The following is a 17,579-nucleotide window of genomic DNA, read 5'->3' as shown; positions in this document are numbered from 1 at the left end:
AAACAGAAACAAAGTCTTTCCAGACCAATAAGTTACAATGGGAACCCTGTCTCTTGGCCGGCCAACTTAAAAAAGAATGTTTTGTGCACCTTCTGATCACTAAAGCTGGTATAACACAGTGGGGAGGAGAGCCTGGCTGGGAGTCCAGAGCCTGGCTGGGAGTCCAGAGTCTGTGAGTTCAAATCCTACAGTGAGTGGCTCAGGCGTTACGTGCCCTGCCACCTGTGCAGCCATGGACAAGCTGCATAGTCCCAAGGAGCCCAGTTGCCTCCTAGCTGGCAGTTGCGGACAACGAAGGGGCAGGCTCGTGCAGCTGTGGCAAGCTGAGCAGGCCCTAGCCAGCTGGGGAGGACTAGCCTCAGAGGGAGGCAATGGGAAACCCCCTCTGAATACCACTTACCATGAAATCCCTATTCATAGGGTAGCCATAAGTCAGGATCATCTTGAAGGCAGTCCATTTCCATTTCATTTCTGATCACTAAAAGAGGTCTCATTCCCTTAACAACGGTCTAGTTTCTCTTAGGCAGTATCTTTTCCCTTAGATAAACAACAGAATTCACTTTGCTCAGTTTCCTTGATGGCAAAACAACTTTCAACCCTGCTTTTAAAGCACTGGGTTGCAAAATATCAGGAACAACAACATTCACAATTTGTGCAGAACTCTTTTTGTCTGGAGGTTAACCTTTCCCACCTCCTCCAACGAAATTAACCTTAGTAATGACGGGGGGAAATAGACAAAGCAACTTTACAATCAGAGTTACAGGTGACATCAGCATTAGATAGCACATCAACAATGACATTACAGTCATGTTTTAATTTCTGAGGAATACAAGCTCTGTCATATACATCAGCCTGAAAGAAATACAGTCCCAAAGCACATCAGGAGCAGACTTCAAATAATCTTGCCAAAATCTCTCGGTAGAAGTCTGTTGATAAAGCGGTGACATGTTCAGATGACACAGGGGCCAGATTGTCACTCCTAATGTGGTCAAGGAGTTGAACCACAGACAACCTTTGCCCTGGGCTAGAAAAAACAGTCTTGCCCATAGTCTGTACAATAAAACTCTCAGCCACACTGTTACTCAGGTCTTGAACTGGTAGGCAAGTAGGCACAAGCCTTTCTAATTGTAGCAAAGGATCAGAGCAATCAACTTCCTCAAAGGTCCAACTCTGGGTGCCGCATTCAGGATACTTTTGAAACTGTTCAAAGTCCAATACAGACTTTCCCAGGAGATCCAGGCTTTCTTCCCCTCCCCTATTTGGAACCAAAACTTTTAAGACCTTGGCCAGCTCAGTCAGAGATGGTACAATCTCACAAGACAAAGTCAGTTCAGATGCTGACTTTTCAGGCAAAGCAAAGTCTGGCTGAACTGCAATCTCTAACACAGGCATATCATCAGCCTGTCTGTTAAGGAGAGGCTGGTCTTCCCCCACTTCCCCTTGTGGTTGGAGCAAAGAAGTGCTTTGCTGAGCCTCAAACTTAACGCTTGCAGCATCAGACTCACCCAAAGTTATACATTTGGTTTTTCTCACCACCTCCCATATAGCAGAGTCAACACTTCCTTGATTCTGCAACATTCCCCGACTTGTCTTTGATAAGCTGGTCTCTTTCAAAATAGTGGTGTCAACAGAAAGATAATCATCTACTTCCTGGCTGATTATCTTTGGATGAAACTACATCACTTAAGGTCTCAGGAACACATACTTTTGCCACTTCATGGGGCAATACTGTCCCAAGTTCAGGGTTCAAAATCTCCTTCTTACATACCCCCACAGGGATCTCTGTAACTGCAGAAAACCCAAAAGTCTCTTGCAGTTCTCCTCCTTCACTCAGCCAAACTTCTTCCCCTCCCATGACAGTTTCGGTTGTTAAGGGAGATGCCTTGTAGCTACTTTGCTAAGAGTGTTATCACTGGCTCGTAAATCTTCAGAAGCAATGAGTCTTTGTTCCATTCTACAGCATTAACTGTTTGCTCACAACTTTTAAGTTTTCTAGAACTGACAGTCTCATGGCCTCCCAGAGGCCCTAATACAGACAAGATGTTTCCCCCACAATCCCTTGCCACAGAACCATTTCAGTTAACAACTTTACAACATTATTTGGATTGGTCTTTCACAGTCCAATCCACTTCCTGTGGCACGTGAGAGAGGCACATCACAAAATTCTTCCAAGCTACACAGGCAGTGGATTGGACTGTGAAAGACCAACCCAAACTGTGTTTGCATTTTGACAAATTTGTAGGGCAGTACAATATCTCAGAGAGGAGGTCAGGTTTCCTCCTCCCCTGGTGCGTTCACTATAGCTGCCCAATTTCCCTGCTTTTTAAAGTTTGATAGAAAGATCTGTTGGCTATAGGTACATTCTTAAACCACAAGGTTTTTTTGCCTATTAGTGAATTCAAGTATTGTTTTTTGCAGGTGGTAGGAAGGCCGTAGCCTCAAATATTTATTTATTTAATTTAATTTATATACCGCCCTAAGCCCGAAGGCTCTCTGGGTGGTGTACAAAAAGATAAAAACAAGCAATGTATAAATACAATAAATACAATAAATCAATAAACAAAACAAACAAATAATAAAGAAACCAAACAACATCCAAAATACAAAATAATAATGAAAATGCTATTAAAACACACTTTAAAATGCCTGGGAGTATAAAAAGGTTTTCACCTGGCGCCGAAAAGATAGTAGCGTCGGTGCCAGGCACACCTTATCGCAGAGGCTGTTCCACAGTTTGGGGGCCACCACAGAAAAGGCCCTGGTTCTAGTCACCACCCTCCGAGCTTCTCGATGGGATGGCACCCGGAGGAGGGCCTTAGATGTTGAGCGCAGTGTCCGAGTAGGTTCATATTGGGAGAGGCGTTCCACCAGGTATTGCGGTCCCATGCCGTGTAGGGCTTTATAGGTCAAAACCAGCACTTTGAATCTAGCCCGGAAACAAATAGGAAGCCAGTGCAGATGGGCCAGAACAGGTGTTATATGAGCGGACCTTCTGGTCCGCGTCAGCAATCTGGCCGCTGCATTCTGGACTAGCTGTAGTTTCTGAACAGTCTTCAATATAATCAGTTGACTTTCCCTTCCCCCCACCACCACAAAAAGCAATTATGATCTGGGATGTCACTTTAATTAGAGGGAAGAAAATGGAAATGCACTGTCTTCAAGTCGATTCCGACCTAAGGCGACCCTATGAATAGGGTTTTCATGGTAAGCAGTATTCAGAGGGGGTTTACCATTGCTTTCCTCTGAGGCTGAGAGGCAATGACTGGCCCAAGGTCACCCAGTGAGCTTCATGGCTGTGTGGGGATTTGAACCCTGGTCTCCCAGGTCATAGTCCAACACTCAAACCGCTACGCCACACTGGCTCTCAGAGGGAGGAACTTATCTTTCATAAAACAGCCCCTCAGGGGCAATGAAAACAATGGATTGTTTCCAATGTTAGTCATCCTCATAGCAGGGCCATTGAAATTAATGGACATGTTAGTTATGTGCATTAATTTCAATGGATCTACTTGGAGGATGCTGGATACAACCCAACATTTGTTTTTTAACAAATGTTGGTGACTTTTTACAATATTTTGCAAGTCTATTTGCATATCCTAGGGCAGGTGTGGGGAACCTTTAGCCCTCCAGATGTTGCTGAATTACAATTCCCATCAGCCCCAGAATGCATAGCCAGTGGCTACAGATGATGGGAGTTGTAGTTCAACAATGTCTGGAGGGCAAAAGGTTCCTCACACCTGCCCTAGGCTATCTCAATTCGAGTTTATTTTCACATATTAAGCTGATTGTCACTAGCTCTCTCTCACTTACCGATTACCTGCACATCTTGCATTCTGTTCTTTTTGCTCTTCATTAGTGGAGAGGATTGAGATAATAAATGTAAGAGAAAAAGAGAGGATCAGAAAGTAACCATTATGAAGCATCATCTGCATATCTAGACTATAAGCATTTGCTGGAGAAGACATCATACATTCGTTCTGATCCTCCATATTTAACTGAAACATATTCTACAGTCCAGTTTTCACCTGGAGAGGTTTTTTTGGGAAGGGGGAAATATAACAGGGCAGAGAGCAGGTATTTTTCCCGCCTCAGAAACTGAATACAAAGGAAATTTTAGCAAGGATGGGGAACCAGTAATCCTAGATGTTGCTGGACTACAACTCCCATTATCTTTGACCATTGGCTGTGATAGCTGGGGCTGATGAGAGATGGATTCCAACTAGGGTTGCCGGGCTCAGGGCCTGAGAATGATTCTGTATCTTTCAGAGAAGAGAAAATTCAGCCAAGTGCAGGTGTTCTTGCAACACTGTAATGGGAAAAACCACAAGGTGAACTTCTCCCTTCCCCCTGCACAATTTTTAAAGATACAGAAGACCTCTTGGAGGCTGGGCCTGGCAACCAAGAGGTCTTCTGTATCTTTACAAGTTGTGCAGGGGGAAGGGAGAATTTTACCTTGTGGTTTTTCCCATTACACTGTTGCAAGAAAACCTGCACTTGGCTGAGTTTTCTCTTCTCTTAAAGATACAGAATCATTCTCAGGCCCTGAGCCTAGCAACCCTAATTCCAACAGCATTTGAAGGGCCACGAGTTCCCCAACCCAAAAACCTAGTACAAAGTAAAGGTGGGGGTCTACCTCCACCCACCCCATCATTTCCCCATCCAAAAATGACCACTCTTGAGCATGGCACATCTTTCCCTTCAATGCTAGAGTATGAAACATGCTCTGAAGTACTCTCCACCCCACCCTACCCTGGTTTTGCAGATGTTCGCAGGGAAGCAATGAAGAGCAGTTCAAATATTAACCAGCAGGTGACGCCAAAAGATCTCTCACAGGAATAATGAGGGAAACCTGTGGAGGAGAGGCATCTGGATTAAGAAAGAATGGCAGGAAAAGAAGCCCACAGGAGATCAAACTGCCAATCCAAATCCCTCCCACCGTAACCTCCTTTGCCCAGTATGGTATGAATGGATTTACAGCAGGTTGAGCTCTGGGGGTGGAGATTGTCAAGAAAGGGCAGCACAGGAGGGAATGTGAATTGTTCAATCCAGCTCAAAGATAATTATTTTGGCATGGCCACAGATATGATAGTCAGCCTTTGCCAACCTGGTGCCCTCCAGATGTTTCAGACTACAACTCCCATCAGTCCCAGCCAGCATGGGCATGGGAGTTGTAATCCAAAACATCTGGAGGGTGCCAGGTTGGCACAGGCTGGCATAATTTATGGGCAAGGCAGACTGTCAGCTTCTGTGTCCTTCAGCTGAGTAGGAATCTGGTCCACATGGCCGAAGATGCTGCTTTAGTCTTTGATTGGCCTGTTTTTTAATCCCTTCACTGGTTGTGGGAGTGTTTAAACTCAATAAATAAGCGAGATGCACAGCCATTGATTGCAAATAGGTGGGAAACAGCTATGGCGTGCCAAGGGACTTTGCCCCAGTGCTTATCCCCAGTATATGGCCCAGGGGACACACTGATGAGGTTCATAACACATCCCAGGTGTTTAATGGTTTAATGGTCTTTCATGCTCACTTGTTGTGGTTGAAGGAGGGAACCTGTGGAACTGTTGCCTGTCCTTAAGCCATTTAAAGGAAAAGGAGCCCCACAAAGGTTGTGGAGAGGGAGAAGAGGGATAATAACTCTAAATCTACCATGGAGTCACACTAGCTCACTAACTTCTCTCTGTTATTTTGGCAGGGATGCCATGTCTTCAAATAGGGGCCAGAGGTGAGTGGCAGAGCACACACTTTCCATAGCAAAGGGCTGCTGCTGAGAGGAAGGGCAGAATATCAATCAATCAATCAATCAATAGCAAAGGCCCCAGGTTTATTCCTTTGCGTCTCCATTTAAAAGATTTCAAGTAATAGGAATGAGAACCTAGGAGGCTGCCTTGTACTGAGCTGGATCACTGGTGCATCGGGCTCAGTATTGTCTACACTGACTGGCAGCAACTCTCTAGGTTTCAGACACAAGTCTCTCCCAGCTGTTCCTGGAGATGTCACTGTGTTCTGCCCTTTTCCACCTTGGCTGGAAAGCCACTGCCAGAGTAGAGTACAGCAACTGTGGCCCTCCAATTGTTGCTGGACTTCAACTCCCGCCAGCCCTTACCATTGGGCATGTTGCAGGGCCTGATGGGAGTTGGTCTCCAGCAACATCTAGAGGGCCACACGTTCCCTGCCTTTAAAACAGATAACACTGGGGCTAGTAAACCTTCAACCTAGCTTCCGATGAAGGCCTACTTTGGGAGAGCTGCAGTTACTGAGAAGCAAAGCCAATGTTACAGGTTTAATCCATGCGCTCCGCTGCAGCATTTTAAATTTCAGTTTCAGTTTATTGCATTTCGGCCATAAGCCATTGCAAAGAATACAATTAAAAAGGAAAAAACATATAAACATACATAAAATGGTTAAAATACGTGAGATAGCTCAGTACGATAAAAAATTTTCCCCTGACTTATCCCTTAAGGGCCTTGAGGTATGTAGCTCTCAATTTCCTTGCAGCCAAAGCGAAGTTGGCTGCTGCCTGCGTGGTAGATCTGTCTAAATCCGCCAGGAGAAGAAGCATTTGCTCTTCTGGAAACAAGTCCCTATGGGAGTTTGTGATTGGGGCTAAAAATTTCCTCCTTGGGTCATCATATAAAGGGCAGGTCAATAAGTAATGGGTTACGTCTTCGACCACCCCACAACCTCAAATACACAATCGCTGGGAATAGGGGGTCCGGGAATATCTCCCCTCTAAGAAAGCAGATGGCATTGTTTGAAAATGGAGTTCTGTAAAGGCTTTCCGGAGGGGAGCACGTGTGAGTGTTTTGAAATATTGAGAAGTGGCATGGTTGGGTTTGAGAGCCAAGAACCATGGGGAGAAGGGAGAAGCAGCTATTGCGGCCCTGTCTTGGTTCGCATCGAAATCAAGGACTCTATTTCGAAGCGCATTGGGAGAAAAGATAGTAGATTCTCCCAGTTAAGCTCATATGAAGACAATAGGGCTTGGCACCATTGCGCTCGGCTCTCTAGTCGGATCTGTTCCTGCCAACAAAGTCGGACCAAAGAGGATTCCTCCATTTGAAGGATTCTCCTCCAGAATCTCATTTGTGCCAGGTCAACTTTGACCGCCAGAGAGGGCTGTCCTAATTCAGCTTTCAGATGGGCCGAGGGCACGCTGGGGGAAAGCCTGGTGATCTGTCTCATTAAGGAGTTTTGGAACACCTCTAACCTTAGCTTAACCATCGGGGCCCATAACTCTGCGTCATACAAGATTATCGGTAAGACCTTGGCCTGGTAAATTTTCAGCATGGGGTTTACCAATTGGCCCCCGCGCGAATAGAAGAAACGGCAAATTTGGCCAGAGATTCTGGCGTTTATCAGCTTAGTTTCCTCAAAATGCTGCTTCCAGATGGCATTGTGGCTGAGATGTAGGCCTAGATATTTAAAAGAGTGTACTTTTTCTAATGGCTGCCCATTTATAGACCATCTGTGGGTAGATCTCCTATTTTTCCCACAAACCATAATTTTGGTTTTAAGGTGGTTTATTGCCAAGGAGTGTTCCTTGCAGTACTCAGACAGCCTTGCCAACATTCTTTTCAGGCCGATTTCAGTTATTGATAGTAACGCAAGGTCATCTGCATAAAGCAGGATGGAAATATTCCTTGCTCCAACGGCTGGGGGAAAGAAGACTGGGGAGGAAAGGGCTGGAACTAGCCCATTCAGATAGAAATTAAATAAAAAAGGGGCCAGCGCACAGCCCTGTTTTACTCCCCTACCCACTGGGATTGGATGTGACAGGGCGCCATTTAGACCTAGGCGTACCTGGAGGAAGTTTTCCTGGTGGAGTGACTTGATTAGCCAGAGAAGCCTTTTGTCCAAGTTTGACTGGTCCAACTTGGACCATAGGAAGTTTCTATCTATTGAATCAAACGCCATTGAGAGGTCCACAAACGCCACATAGAGTGAGTTTGATGGATCAGTGGTCGTCTTCTTAATTAAATGATGTAAGATAAACACCTGGTCTATGGTGCTTCTTCCTTTCTGGAAGCCTGCTTGCTCTTGGTGGATTACCTTGTTGTGGGCGTCCCATTGCAAAAGTTTGTTCAATAGATAGCAGGCATACAATTTAGAGGCTACATTAAGAAGGCTAATTGGCCTATAGTTTCGGGGGTCAGTGGGATCCCCCTTTTTATATATCGGAACTATAATGCTGGTACGCCATCCCCTTGGGATGTTGGCAGTAGAATTAATCGCTGAGAAAAGAGTTGCTAAAATAGGGGTCCACCAAGAGGCTTCCGCCAGATAGATCTCTGGTGGAAGCATTTTAAATTGCTCTTTGGGCTCTGGAAAAGCTTTCCTCCCATTAAGCTCTGGCTGTTCATGCACACTAAATGGAGGCTATACCAAGTATTGTGACTTGCCCGATGGTTGGAGCTCTTTGGCAGACAAATCCCCCCCCCCCGTTCCTGTTTCACTGGGGAATTCCTGGATTGCACAACCTCTTGCTAGCAAGTCCTGCCTATTGAAATTGTGGACATTTCTATATTGTAGCAGTGAGACATCACATGGCAACCCAAAATGTACACATTTAGGGTGCCTAAAGTGTGGGTGTGTCCTTCCTGGAGGGGTTAAAGAGAAAAGGGACATGGCAAAGTCAGGATTTCAAAAATGGGTTGGCAGGGCACCTATGCCACTAGCACATTAGCCTTCAACAGGCAGGTCAGGAGCCACAACTGGGCCATGGCTTGATCTAAGGCAGCAGCCCCCAAACTTTTTTCCCTACACACAACTTGAAAAACGTGCTGGTGGTCTTGGCGGACCAATTAATAATTTTTCTGCCTGCTGGGCCAGATGCTGCATGAATTTTAATTGTATATGGATTGCGTCATTTATATCTTCTATTGTATTTTATAGCATTACAATAAATGACAGTATAAGAAATAAAAGCAGCAACAGAAAAACAATTCAAAATCTATATAAATATTTAACGCAGGCATGCTGCAGACCACCTGAATGGAGCTTGCAGACCAGTGATGGTCCATGGACCACAGTTTGGGAAGCCCTGATCTAAGGTCATCATTCATTGGCGATCACTCGTGGCCGAGTAAGATTGTCTTCCAACATAAGGTCTTTAAGAGTGGGTCCGTAAGTGACTGTGGAGGCCAATCCTGGATCCACATAGCCTCCCACAGGGAGGACATAGGTTTCCAGATGGAAGGTGGTCGCGATGAGGATTTGTTTGAGGTGCCTTCCACTTAGCTCGTTTGTCCCGTTCGCCCTGTATTCGTGCATCTTCAAAGTCCACGGCACCTTTGATAATAGCTGACCTCCATTAGGGACGTTCATGGGCCAAGACTTCCCAGTTCTCAATGCTCATGTTACATTTTTTTAGATTAGCTTTGAGAACATCTTTAAACCTCTTTTGCTGTCCACCGATATTCCATTTTCCAAGGTATGTCACAATAGTGGCACTACTAGGATACAAATAGATGGCAATCTTTTTTTAAAAAAAATGGGTCCCCAAATGCATGTTTGGGTTAAAAGTGGGTCCCAGATCTGAAATGGCTGAAGACTTCTGTACTAAGGGAACAACCACAGAAACAGCTTCCACTTTTTAAAAATTCTTTGCTTAATGAAAAGCACATGTACCAATTCTCCTCTGCTGAATGCAGAGGGACAAGAATACATTTTTAACCCAGAGGGCAAAGTGGGACTGTCAAAGTGATGCACTCTCCGCTTGGGGTATTTTTAATTTTAAAAAATCTGATGATGGCAATAACCTTTTTGACTAAATGGAAGCCAGAATGTTCTAACCGAGTAGATGGTTGCCCAATTTCCCCTTCTGGAAAATTTAAGAATTCTGCTTCCAGTGCATTCCCCCAACAGGGGGCTGAAGACCCAGAACCTGTTCAGAGTTTCCAGAATTCAGCAAAGGAAAGTTTGAATGAATGATGCCGAGGGTGTCTCTAAACATGTACAGAGTGTCTTTTCACCACCACTGAGTAACCACAATCGTCCTCTTGGATTACAGGCAAGGGCTTGACTTCCAGACAAGCCGAGTCCCAGCCCCTCTTATTTTAAAAATGATAGACTGGCCAATCTTCATCCATGTCAGAAGGCAAAGCCCTGTTCTCTCCTTCTCCCTCCCCTCCCCCCGCGATCTCCTGTAATTTGTTTCCACGTTGGTCAGTTAGTTTTTAAAAAGCACATATTCTTACGTCTGTGATTGTTTGTGAAGCAAATAACTGAATATAACCTTTTTCTCAAACCAGACAGTCCCGGAGACGGATCTCCAGACTCCGCGGTGATTTTCCAAAGGCGTCCCCGTTCTTTCCCTTCCTAGTTTCAACCCCAACCCAGCAGTGTACGCTCTCCAACCTCCCCCGCCATCTCCTCCAAGGAGTTCTGTGTATTCATTCATTCCCCATGTGCCGCTTTTTCCAAAAGCAACTTTATAAGAAACCCTGTAAACAAATACCCTACTAGAACAGCGGTCACTTCATAACCACTGTCTAGTTTGCCCCCTTGGAACGAATGAATATTATAAAATTTTATGCCGCCTTTCAATCACATTCCCAGGGCGGTTTCCAAAAGGAATAAGACGGAAGTGTGCATATGGGAGCAAACCCCCAAAGCATAATAAAGCCGCAAAACCATAAGAGCAGCATAAAACAGGCTGTAGGATTTAAAAATAAAAACCTCACCACGACCCTGTTTCTGGAGAACCCGGGTGTCCTGGCACCCGGGTGTCCTGGCACCCGGGTCTCCCCACCCCACCCCCGGGTTAAATCAAGGAGTCTCGTTTCCCTGCCCAGGAAATCCACACTGTCTCGCTCTTAGCTTTTCCTGCTTTAACTTGTTAGACGCCCCCCCCCGCGCGCCACACACACACACACACACGCTCGTCCCCTTCCCAGATCAAAGAACCCAGGAGTCCTGGCCCCTTGCCCACCAATCCCAGCCGTCCGGATCCGCGTGGGCGTCTCTAGTAGTGAGCCGAGGAAAGTCTTGGGAGCTGAGTCACAAGAGAGGCCGGCGGGTCAGTCGCTCCTTTTCCTATCCCCGCGAGGCAAAAAGGAGCCGCGGGAAGGACGAGCCGAAGAGATGTTGCTTTGGGGAGCCGTTCTGGGACTTTTCCCCTTCCTGCTCAGGATGGCCTCGGGAGAGCCGATCCCAGGTAAAGGGGGTCTCTCCGGAAGCGGTTGGGGGCCCCGATGATTTGGGATTGTATCCTCGTGTGGCAAAACTCCTATCTGCCTTCGCGACTATAAAGCAAGACAGGAGCAAATCAGGGGAAGCTTCTCCCTGGCATGTAGAAGTAGCGATGAGGAGGCTGCGCCGGGGGAACTTCCGCCTGTGCCTGCTGGAAGTCCAGAAACCACATAGGAACCTGCCTTACACTGGTCCATCTAGCTCAGCGCTGTCTACACGGACTGGCAGCGGCTCTCCTGAGATTCAGGCGGGAAGTCTTTCCTGGGCCTACCTGGGGATGCCGGGATTAAAGCCGCCCTTTGAAGCCGGGGGGAGGGTTGGGCACACAAAAAAGATGGATCCGTTGGGAAAAAATGAATGGGAAAGAGCCAGAAGGGAGGAGGCGGGCCGGTCTCTGGTCTTCTTCGCTTGTTTCCCACCTTTTTAAACTTCGTGGGGACGAAATCTCGAGTGGCGGTGTGGGGGAGGGCTGGAGTGATGGATTGCTAAAGTTAAAGGGGTGGCGATGGGTTGGGGGAGGGGCAGCTGTGGGGCCTGTAGGTCCCAGAGAAGGAGAAGTGGAAAGCAGCCCAGGTTAGCAGATGGAAGTCGCCCACGAAGGGACAAGGGATCTGTAACTGGCTTGCTTTCTGGGCAAGCCTGTCAGCTTTCGAATCGCACAGAACTCCGTTTGATATTCCTGTGTCTATAGACATAGTGACGTTTCCATGCATTAGAGAGGGACTCGTCTGAGTGTAAAGTTCTCGAACAGGGTTGTTAGCTGGTCTCTTATCAGTTGCTTGTCAGGCAGAATTTCAACAGGTGCAACCTTTTTCATCACTCGCGTGGGTGAGAAGGCTGAACCTGTTGAATGTTTGCCTTTCGTGGAGCTCTTAACACCACATAGAGAATAATGAGGCAAATCCAATGTTAGGAATGGGTGACCCCCCTCTCCCGCTTTCTCTGCTTAATCCATTCTGGCTGATTTCCACAAAATAAGTGACGAGGAGAGGGGGCGGGTCTCTAGCCCGCCTGGAAGTAGAGGCACTCTGCACATGCCCAGAGAGGCTTCCTATTATTCCACGATTTCCGTGAAATAATAGTATGAAGCCTCGCTCCGCCCACCGCGAAATCAAGCGTTCTCTCTGTGGGAATTTTCTGAATGCGGAGCCACGCCCCCTCAGCCCATGCCGCTTCCCCATTGGCTGCCTTTTGGGACGAAAGTTTCTTATTCCCGTAAATGAGAGAACTGCCACTGGAGCGGAGGACAGCAGCAGCAGACAATTGGGGAAAACAGAGGGGAGAGGGAATCTGACGTCTGCATCATGCGACCCACCGGGTGACTCACCCACCGGCTCCGCCCCCCCTTCCCCGCTGCAGTTCTGGGCACGGCGCCATCTGTTCGCTCGCTTACACGGGGCATATTTTATCAATGAAATCACTTGAAACTTGGAGGGACGTGAGAGAGGGGGAAGGGTCCCTATCCTCTCCCCTTCCTCCCCCACAACTGAACCACGTGGTGCCCTCGAGACTTGACCCCCCGATGCTCTCCTCCTGCTGCTGCTGCTGCTTGGGGATGGTTCAGGTTTCGGGGTGAAACACGACACCCCTTTCCTCACTGACGTTACCCCTCTGGAAATAGCCCCTCATGTCATGGGGCGGAGGGGCAGGCGAGCCGCCTGGACTACGTGCGCCGGCGGCGGCCCCTCATTTATGGGTCTTTTTCTTCTTCTTTCAGCTGTTAATTCTCTTCACGTTCTGACTTGTCTGCATCTTTGCCTCGCTTTCATTCATTCATTCGTTCAACTTCTTCCTAATCCTCTTTCTCTCCCGCCACCCACCCGCCACCCTCCTTTTCCCTCCCCTGTTGTACAGCTCATTTTACAGCTGGATCCTCCTAGCCATAATTTACTCGGAAGTAAAAAGGCTATAAGGATTCCAGTGGTCCTTACTTCCAAGTAGGCGTGCTCCCCAATCCCAGGCCTTAAAAACCCTCCTTAGTGCTGGGATATCAGATGTTCCTGCCATTAGATAGGTCACCCTTCACCAACTTGGTGCCCTCCAGATGTTTGGACTACAACTCCCATCAGCTCCAGCCAACAGGGATATCACACCCACACCATACATTTAAAGCACCTTTATACCACTTTAACTGTCATGGCTTCCCCCACAAAAATCAGTTAATTTGTTACAGTTAATTTGTTATGGGTGGTAGGAAATGTAGGTCTGGGCGGGAGTAAGCAACAGTTCCCAGGATTCTTTGCAGAAAGCTATGACAGTTAAAGTGATAGAGATGTGCTTTAGATGTATGGTGTGGATGTGACCAGACCAAAACATCTGGAGGGCCCCAGGTTGGCAAAGGCTGATATAGTTGTTAATGCTGCCATTGTCTAGGGAACTGCTGCCTGAATCCTCTTTTTCTCTCTCCCCCCAGCTGTGTGCCCTGGAGGCCAGTCCTGGAGTCCAGACCTGGAGAAATGCATGGATTGCTCTGTTTGCCAGCATCAAAACAAGAATGACTTTTGCTCCACATGTGAGTGGATGACACCAAATATTACCCATCATGCATTAGGGCAGGCACCTTGGTGCCCTCCCTGTCTTGGTCTCCTATCTACAAGAAATTTGGGAGAGGAGAATGGAGATTTGGGCAGGAAACAGGGAAAGTTTGCTTTTCACCAGCAACAAGGAGCTCAGGGTGGTGTACACTGGACACCTCTCCATTGCCCCCCTTCCATTGCCCCCCTTCCATTGCCCTCACAACAACCTTGTGAGTTAGTTCAGGCTGAAACACAGTGATGGGGCCAGGGTCACCCAGTGAGCTTTGTGGCTGAATGGGGATTTGAACCCAGATCTCCTGAGTTCTATTCTAACATTCTGCAACCACTATGCCATTTTTAGGAGTACCCGAAGCTGCCTTATGCCAAGTGAAACCATTGGTCCCTCTAGCTCAGTATTGTCTACACTGACCGGCAGGGGCTCTCCAGGGTTTCAGGCACAGAGTCTTTTCCAGCCCTACCTGGAGATGCCAGGGATTGAACCTGGGACCTTCTGCAAGCAAAGCAGGCTCTCTGCTTCTGCGCTATGGCCCTTGCACCCAAGGCCGCATGTGTGTGTGACGAGTACATAAAAGCTCACATGAATTCAGAGCAAAGAGTGCTGTATATCAAATGTACATAGAAAAATCTGTATCTCATTGATTGAATGAATGAATTGAATGAATTTTTTAAAAAAACCATTATTTTGGAGTTCTGGGTTGATTCTTTGTTTCCTCCCTTCACCCCACTGTTGCTCCCAATCTGCACAGTGTGTGCTAAACATCTCCCCCTCCCCAAATGTCTGCAACTTGAAAAGAAAAAAGATAATTGGCAATCTCCACTCGCTCTCTCGCTCTCTCTCCCCAAACCTGGGAATTGCAGCTTTTACTTTTTGCACAGTTCTGTTCCCCAGTCAGCCAAATGGTCTTGCGGGAAATGGTTTAGCAGGAAGGAAAAGGTGATTTTTTTTTAGTAACGGATGATGTTGAAGAAGTCCAGCTCAGATTGTGAAGGGGCTGGCTCAGGGAAGCGGAGGCGGAAGTTTGGGATCAGAAGCAGGTCAGGCAGTTTAGGAAGCTTGGCTGAGTTTAACCCTTTCCTCTCCCCTCTTGCAGGCGGAGACCCCCAGCCCCCAGATACATTCAATATGTGGCTTTTGGTGGGTGCATCGCTGGGGGCCGTAGTTCTGGCAGGTTTCATAGGTGGCATCATAACCTATGCCCGTTGCCGGCGGCGGGAGAAATTTACCAGTAAGTACTTCCTCTCCATTATCTAATCCTCGTCTTTTCTGCATCTCAGCAGCAGAGCCTCCATCTCCCTCCCGCTTCTTATAAACTCGTAACTGCCTTCTCTGTTTCTAGCCCCAATCGAAGAGACTGGAGGCCATTCAGCTCAGGAATCACTGATACACTGAAGGTAAGAATGGAAGGCTCCACTCATGACCTGTAGTTCCATCCTATCCCACTCATGCCCTACCCTTTCACTTCTGCCAGTTGACCGAACAGTTACATTAACTGGAATCTTTAACTTAAAAAAAAAGCAAAACTCCATGCTTACAGTCCTCAAGAGTTGTCAGGAAAAAGCTGGGTAAGGTCTCTGCGCCTTCCCTCTTCCTCCATGCTAGTGGATAGCACAGAAGCGACATGTATTTGCTTGAGCACTGATTTAATTAGCAGGACTCTGATTGTAGAAGATGAGTTTTCTTTGCCATGGCATATACTCAGATACTGTGGGGACAAATAAGACTCTCGGTGTTAAGCTCTCATTGCCAACCTTGGTGGTGGTTTCCCAAATCTCAGCCCTCAGATGTCTTTAATAATAAACTATTAACTAAATCTTGCCCTTCCTCCAGTGAACTCAGGGCAGTGTAAATGGAACCCTCCTCTCTTTCCTTTCAACAAAATCTGGGAAATAGGCTAACCTGAATGATAGCAACTGCCCCCAAATTACCAGTAAGCTTTGTGGCTGAACAGGGATTTGACCGTGGGTCTAAGCCAGCCTGGATGATGTGAGCTGTAGCTGAAGAAGATCTGGAGAGCATCAGCTTGGGGAAGACTGCTCTAACCACTACATCACACTCTCTCCATGTCATTGGTACTCCCTTTTCACATTTTTTTGTTTTTCCCCTCACAGATCTTTTTGGCCGACATTTCAAATGCAAGAGACAGAGAAAAGTTCAACCTCTTCCATTACCTCTGACTTTTCCTGAAGAAGCCGGAAAGGACATTTTTCTTCTGCCCTGGAATTGTGGGACATTATACTTTTGCACACGCAGAAACACACACACACACTTTAGGGGACAATGTGGCATGAGGTCTTCCTCTGCCCTCTTACCTTGTATACATTTCGGGGAGGGAGGAAGTATTGTTTGTCCCTTTTGTAAAGGCACATCAACCTAATTTTTTCCAGTGTTTGGGGAGGAGCAAAAAGGGTATCTTTTTTTCCTTTTTTTTTTAATGCCTCAGGATCTAATGCCCCATATTGGGGTGATGTAATTTCATGCTGGGGTACAAGCTGTGGGGGGAACTTTGCCGCTCCCAAATCCTCCCAGCTGGGTCACTTTCTGCTAAGGAAGGTCACGGCATCTTCTGTGCCTTTTCCCTCTGTGGAGCATTTTAGGGCAAAGATGAATGTGATTTTTAGATTATCTGTATATAGAGAGGTATATTTGGGTGCTAAGGCTCTCCAGGAGAGGAGCAGGGACTACTTTTTCAACCGAGCCTCTTGTGCGGCTTTCTCTTCTCGGTGGCTGGGCCACCACGTGAAAAAGACGAGGAGCCACCACTTAAGTAGGATCTCCGCTGACGTTGGTTCTTCCCCCACCTCCGACTCCCCTGACCTTGGTGCTCATGTAGAGAGACCACTATTTATATCTTCTACTCTAACAAGAGATGATTAATTTTATGGGTGTGATTTTCAGGCTTGGGGAGGGGAGGGGAGTGGCATGTTGCTTCATGAACTAGAGTTTATGGATTTAAATAAAAATAGTAATTCTTAATGAAACAGAAGGGGCACTTTATTTTGGTATGACAGTGTTGCAGCACCTGTGCCGTTTGTCAGCTCTAGTTGTACCAAGTACTTGACAGCGTGTTGTTGGTTTTTTGAGTGCTCGGAGCATTTTTGTATATATTGGATCAGAAACCGTACGACAGAAGTGAAGAATCTGTGGCCCTCCAACTCCCATCGGCCCCAACCAGCATGGCCATTGGATCTGGTATGATGGGAGTTGTGATCTAGCAACATCTGGAAGACTGTAGGTTCTCCAGACCTTTCCTTGTGACAACACTGCAAGGCTGATGAGAAGGATGACTCTGCCAACAGAGACTGCAAGTGAGACTTGCTTATGGCTGTGTACACACTATACCTTTAAAGGACATTCAAAGCACATACCCCCCCCCCAAAAAAAAATCCTGGGAACTGTATTTTGTTAAGGGTGCTAGGTATTGTAGTAGGAATAAACTACAGTTCCCAGCATTCTTGGGGAAGAGGGAAAGTGCTTTAAAGTTATGGTGTGTACGTATAACAAGGCCGAACTATCTGAATTGTTCCATTCCTTGGACTAGGGACCACAGCTCAGCTGGTAAAGAATGTGTTTTGCTGGCAAAAGGGCCCCAGGTATGATCCTTGGCATCTCCAGTTCAAAGGATCTTGGGTATTGCGGAAGGATCTCTCTCATTGCCTCCAGTTGGATGCTCTGCTGTAGAGGGGGGAGACCATAACTCAGTGGTAGAATGTGAACTTTGCATGCAGAAGGTCTTGGGTTAAATCCCTGCTATTTCCTAGTAGAGGAATAGCAGGTGATAGCCAAGAGCCACTGCCAGCCAACCCACTTTTGGATGATATGGATGAGCAGCCTACTGGGATAAGGCAGCTTCC

At 47.0% G+C, this 17,579-nt stretch overlaps 1 protein-coding gene across 1 annotated transcript; it reads left to right on the top strand.

Annotated features, from left to right (window-relative positions):
• The first annotated feature begins 10,949 nt into the window (after positions 1 to 10,949).
• Positions 10,950 to 16,716, top strand: TNFRSF12A (TNF receptor superfamily member 12A). The gene is made up of 5 exons (XM_061588795.1): positions 10,950 to 11,155; positions 13,604 to 13,702; positions 14,819 to 14,953; positions 15,065 to 15,119; positions 15,837 to 16,716. The coding sequence occupies exons 1-4, from the start codon at positions 11,083 to 11,085 to the stop codon at positions 15,115 to 15,117; spliced, it is 360 nt and encodes a 119-aa protein (XP_061444779.1). The 5' UTR covers positions 10,950 to 11,082; the 3' UTR covers positions 15,118 to 15,119; positions 15,837 to 16,716.
• Positions 16,717 to 17,579: the final 863 nt, after the last annotated feature.

This window comes from Rhineura floridana, chromosome 11 (genome assembly GCF_030035675.1).
Source record: "Rhineura floridana isolate rRhiFlo1 chromosome 11, rRhiFlo1.hap2, whole genome shotgun sequence".
Lineage (NCBI taxonomy): Eukaryota > Metazoa > Chordata > Lepidosauria > Squamata > Rhineuridae > Rhineura > Rhineura floridana.
The sequence above is the reverse complement of the archived record's forward strand: the minus strand, read 5'-3'. Positions and strand labels throughout refer to the sequence as shown.

Excerpts from the sequence above, each read along its gene's own strand:
- TNFRSF12A (XM_061588795.1), top strand. The coding sequence starts at position 11,083 with ATGTTGCTTTGGGGAGCCGTTCTGGGACTTTTCCCCTTCCTGCTCAGG. Across the intron at positions 13,703-14,818 it reads GAATGACTTTTGCTCCACAT|GCGGAGACCCCCAGCCCCCA; the intron begins GTGAGTGGATGA and ends CCCCTCTTGCAG. Across the intron at positions 14,954-15,064 it reads GCGGCGGGAGAAATTTACCA|CCCCAATCGAAGAGACTGGA; the intron begins GTAAGTACTTCC and ends CTCTGTTTCTAG.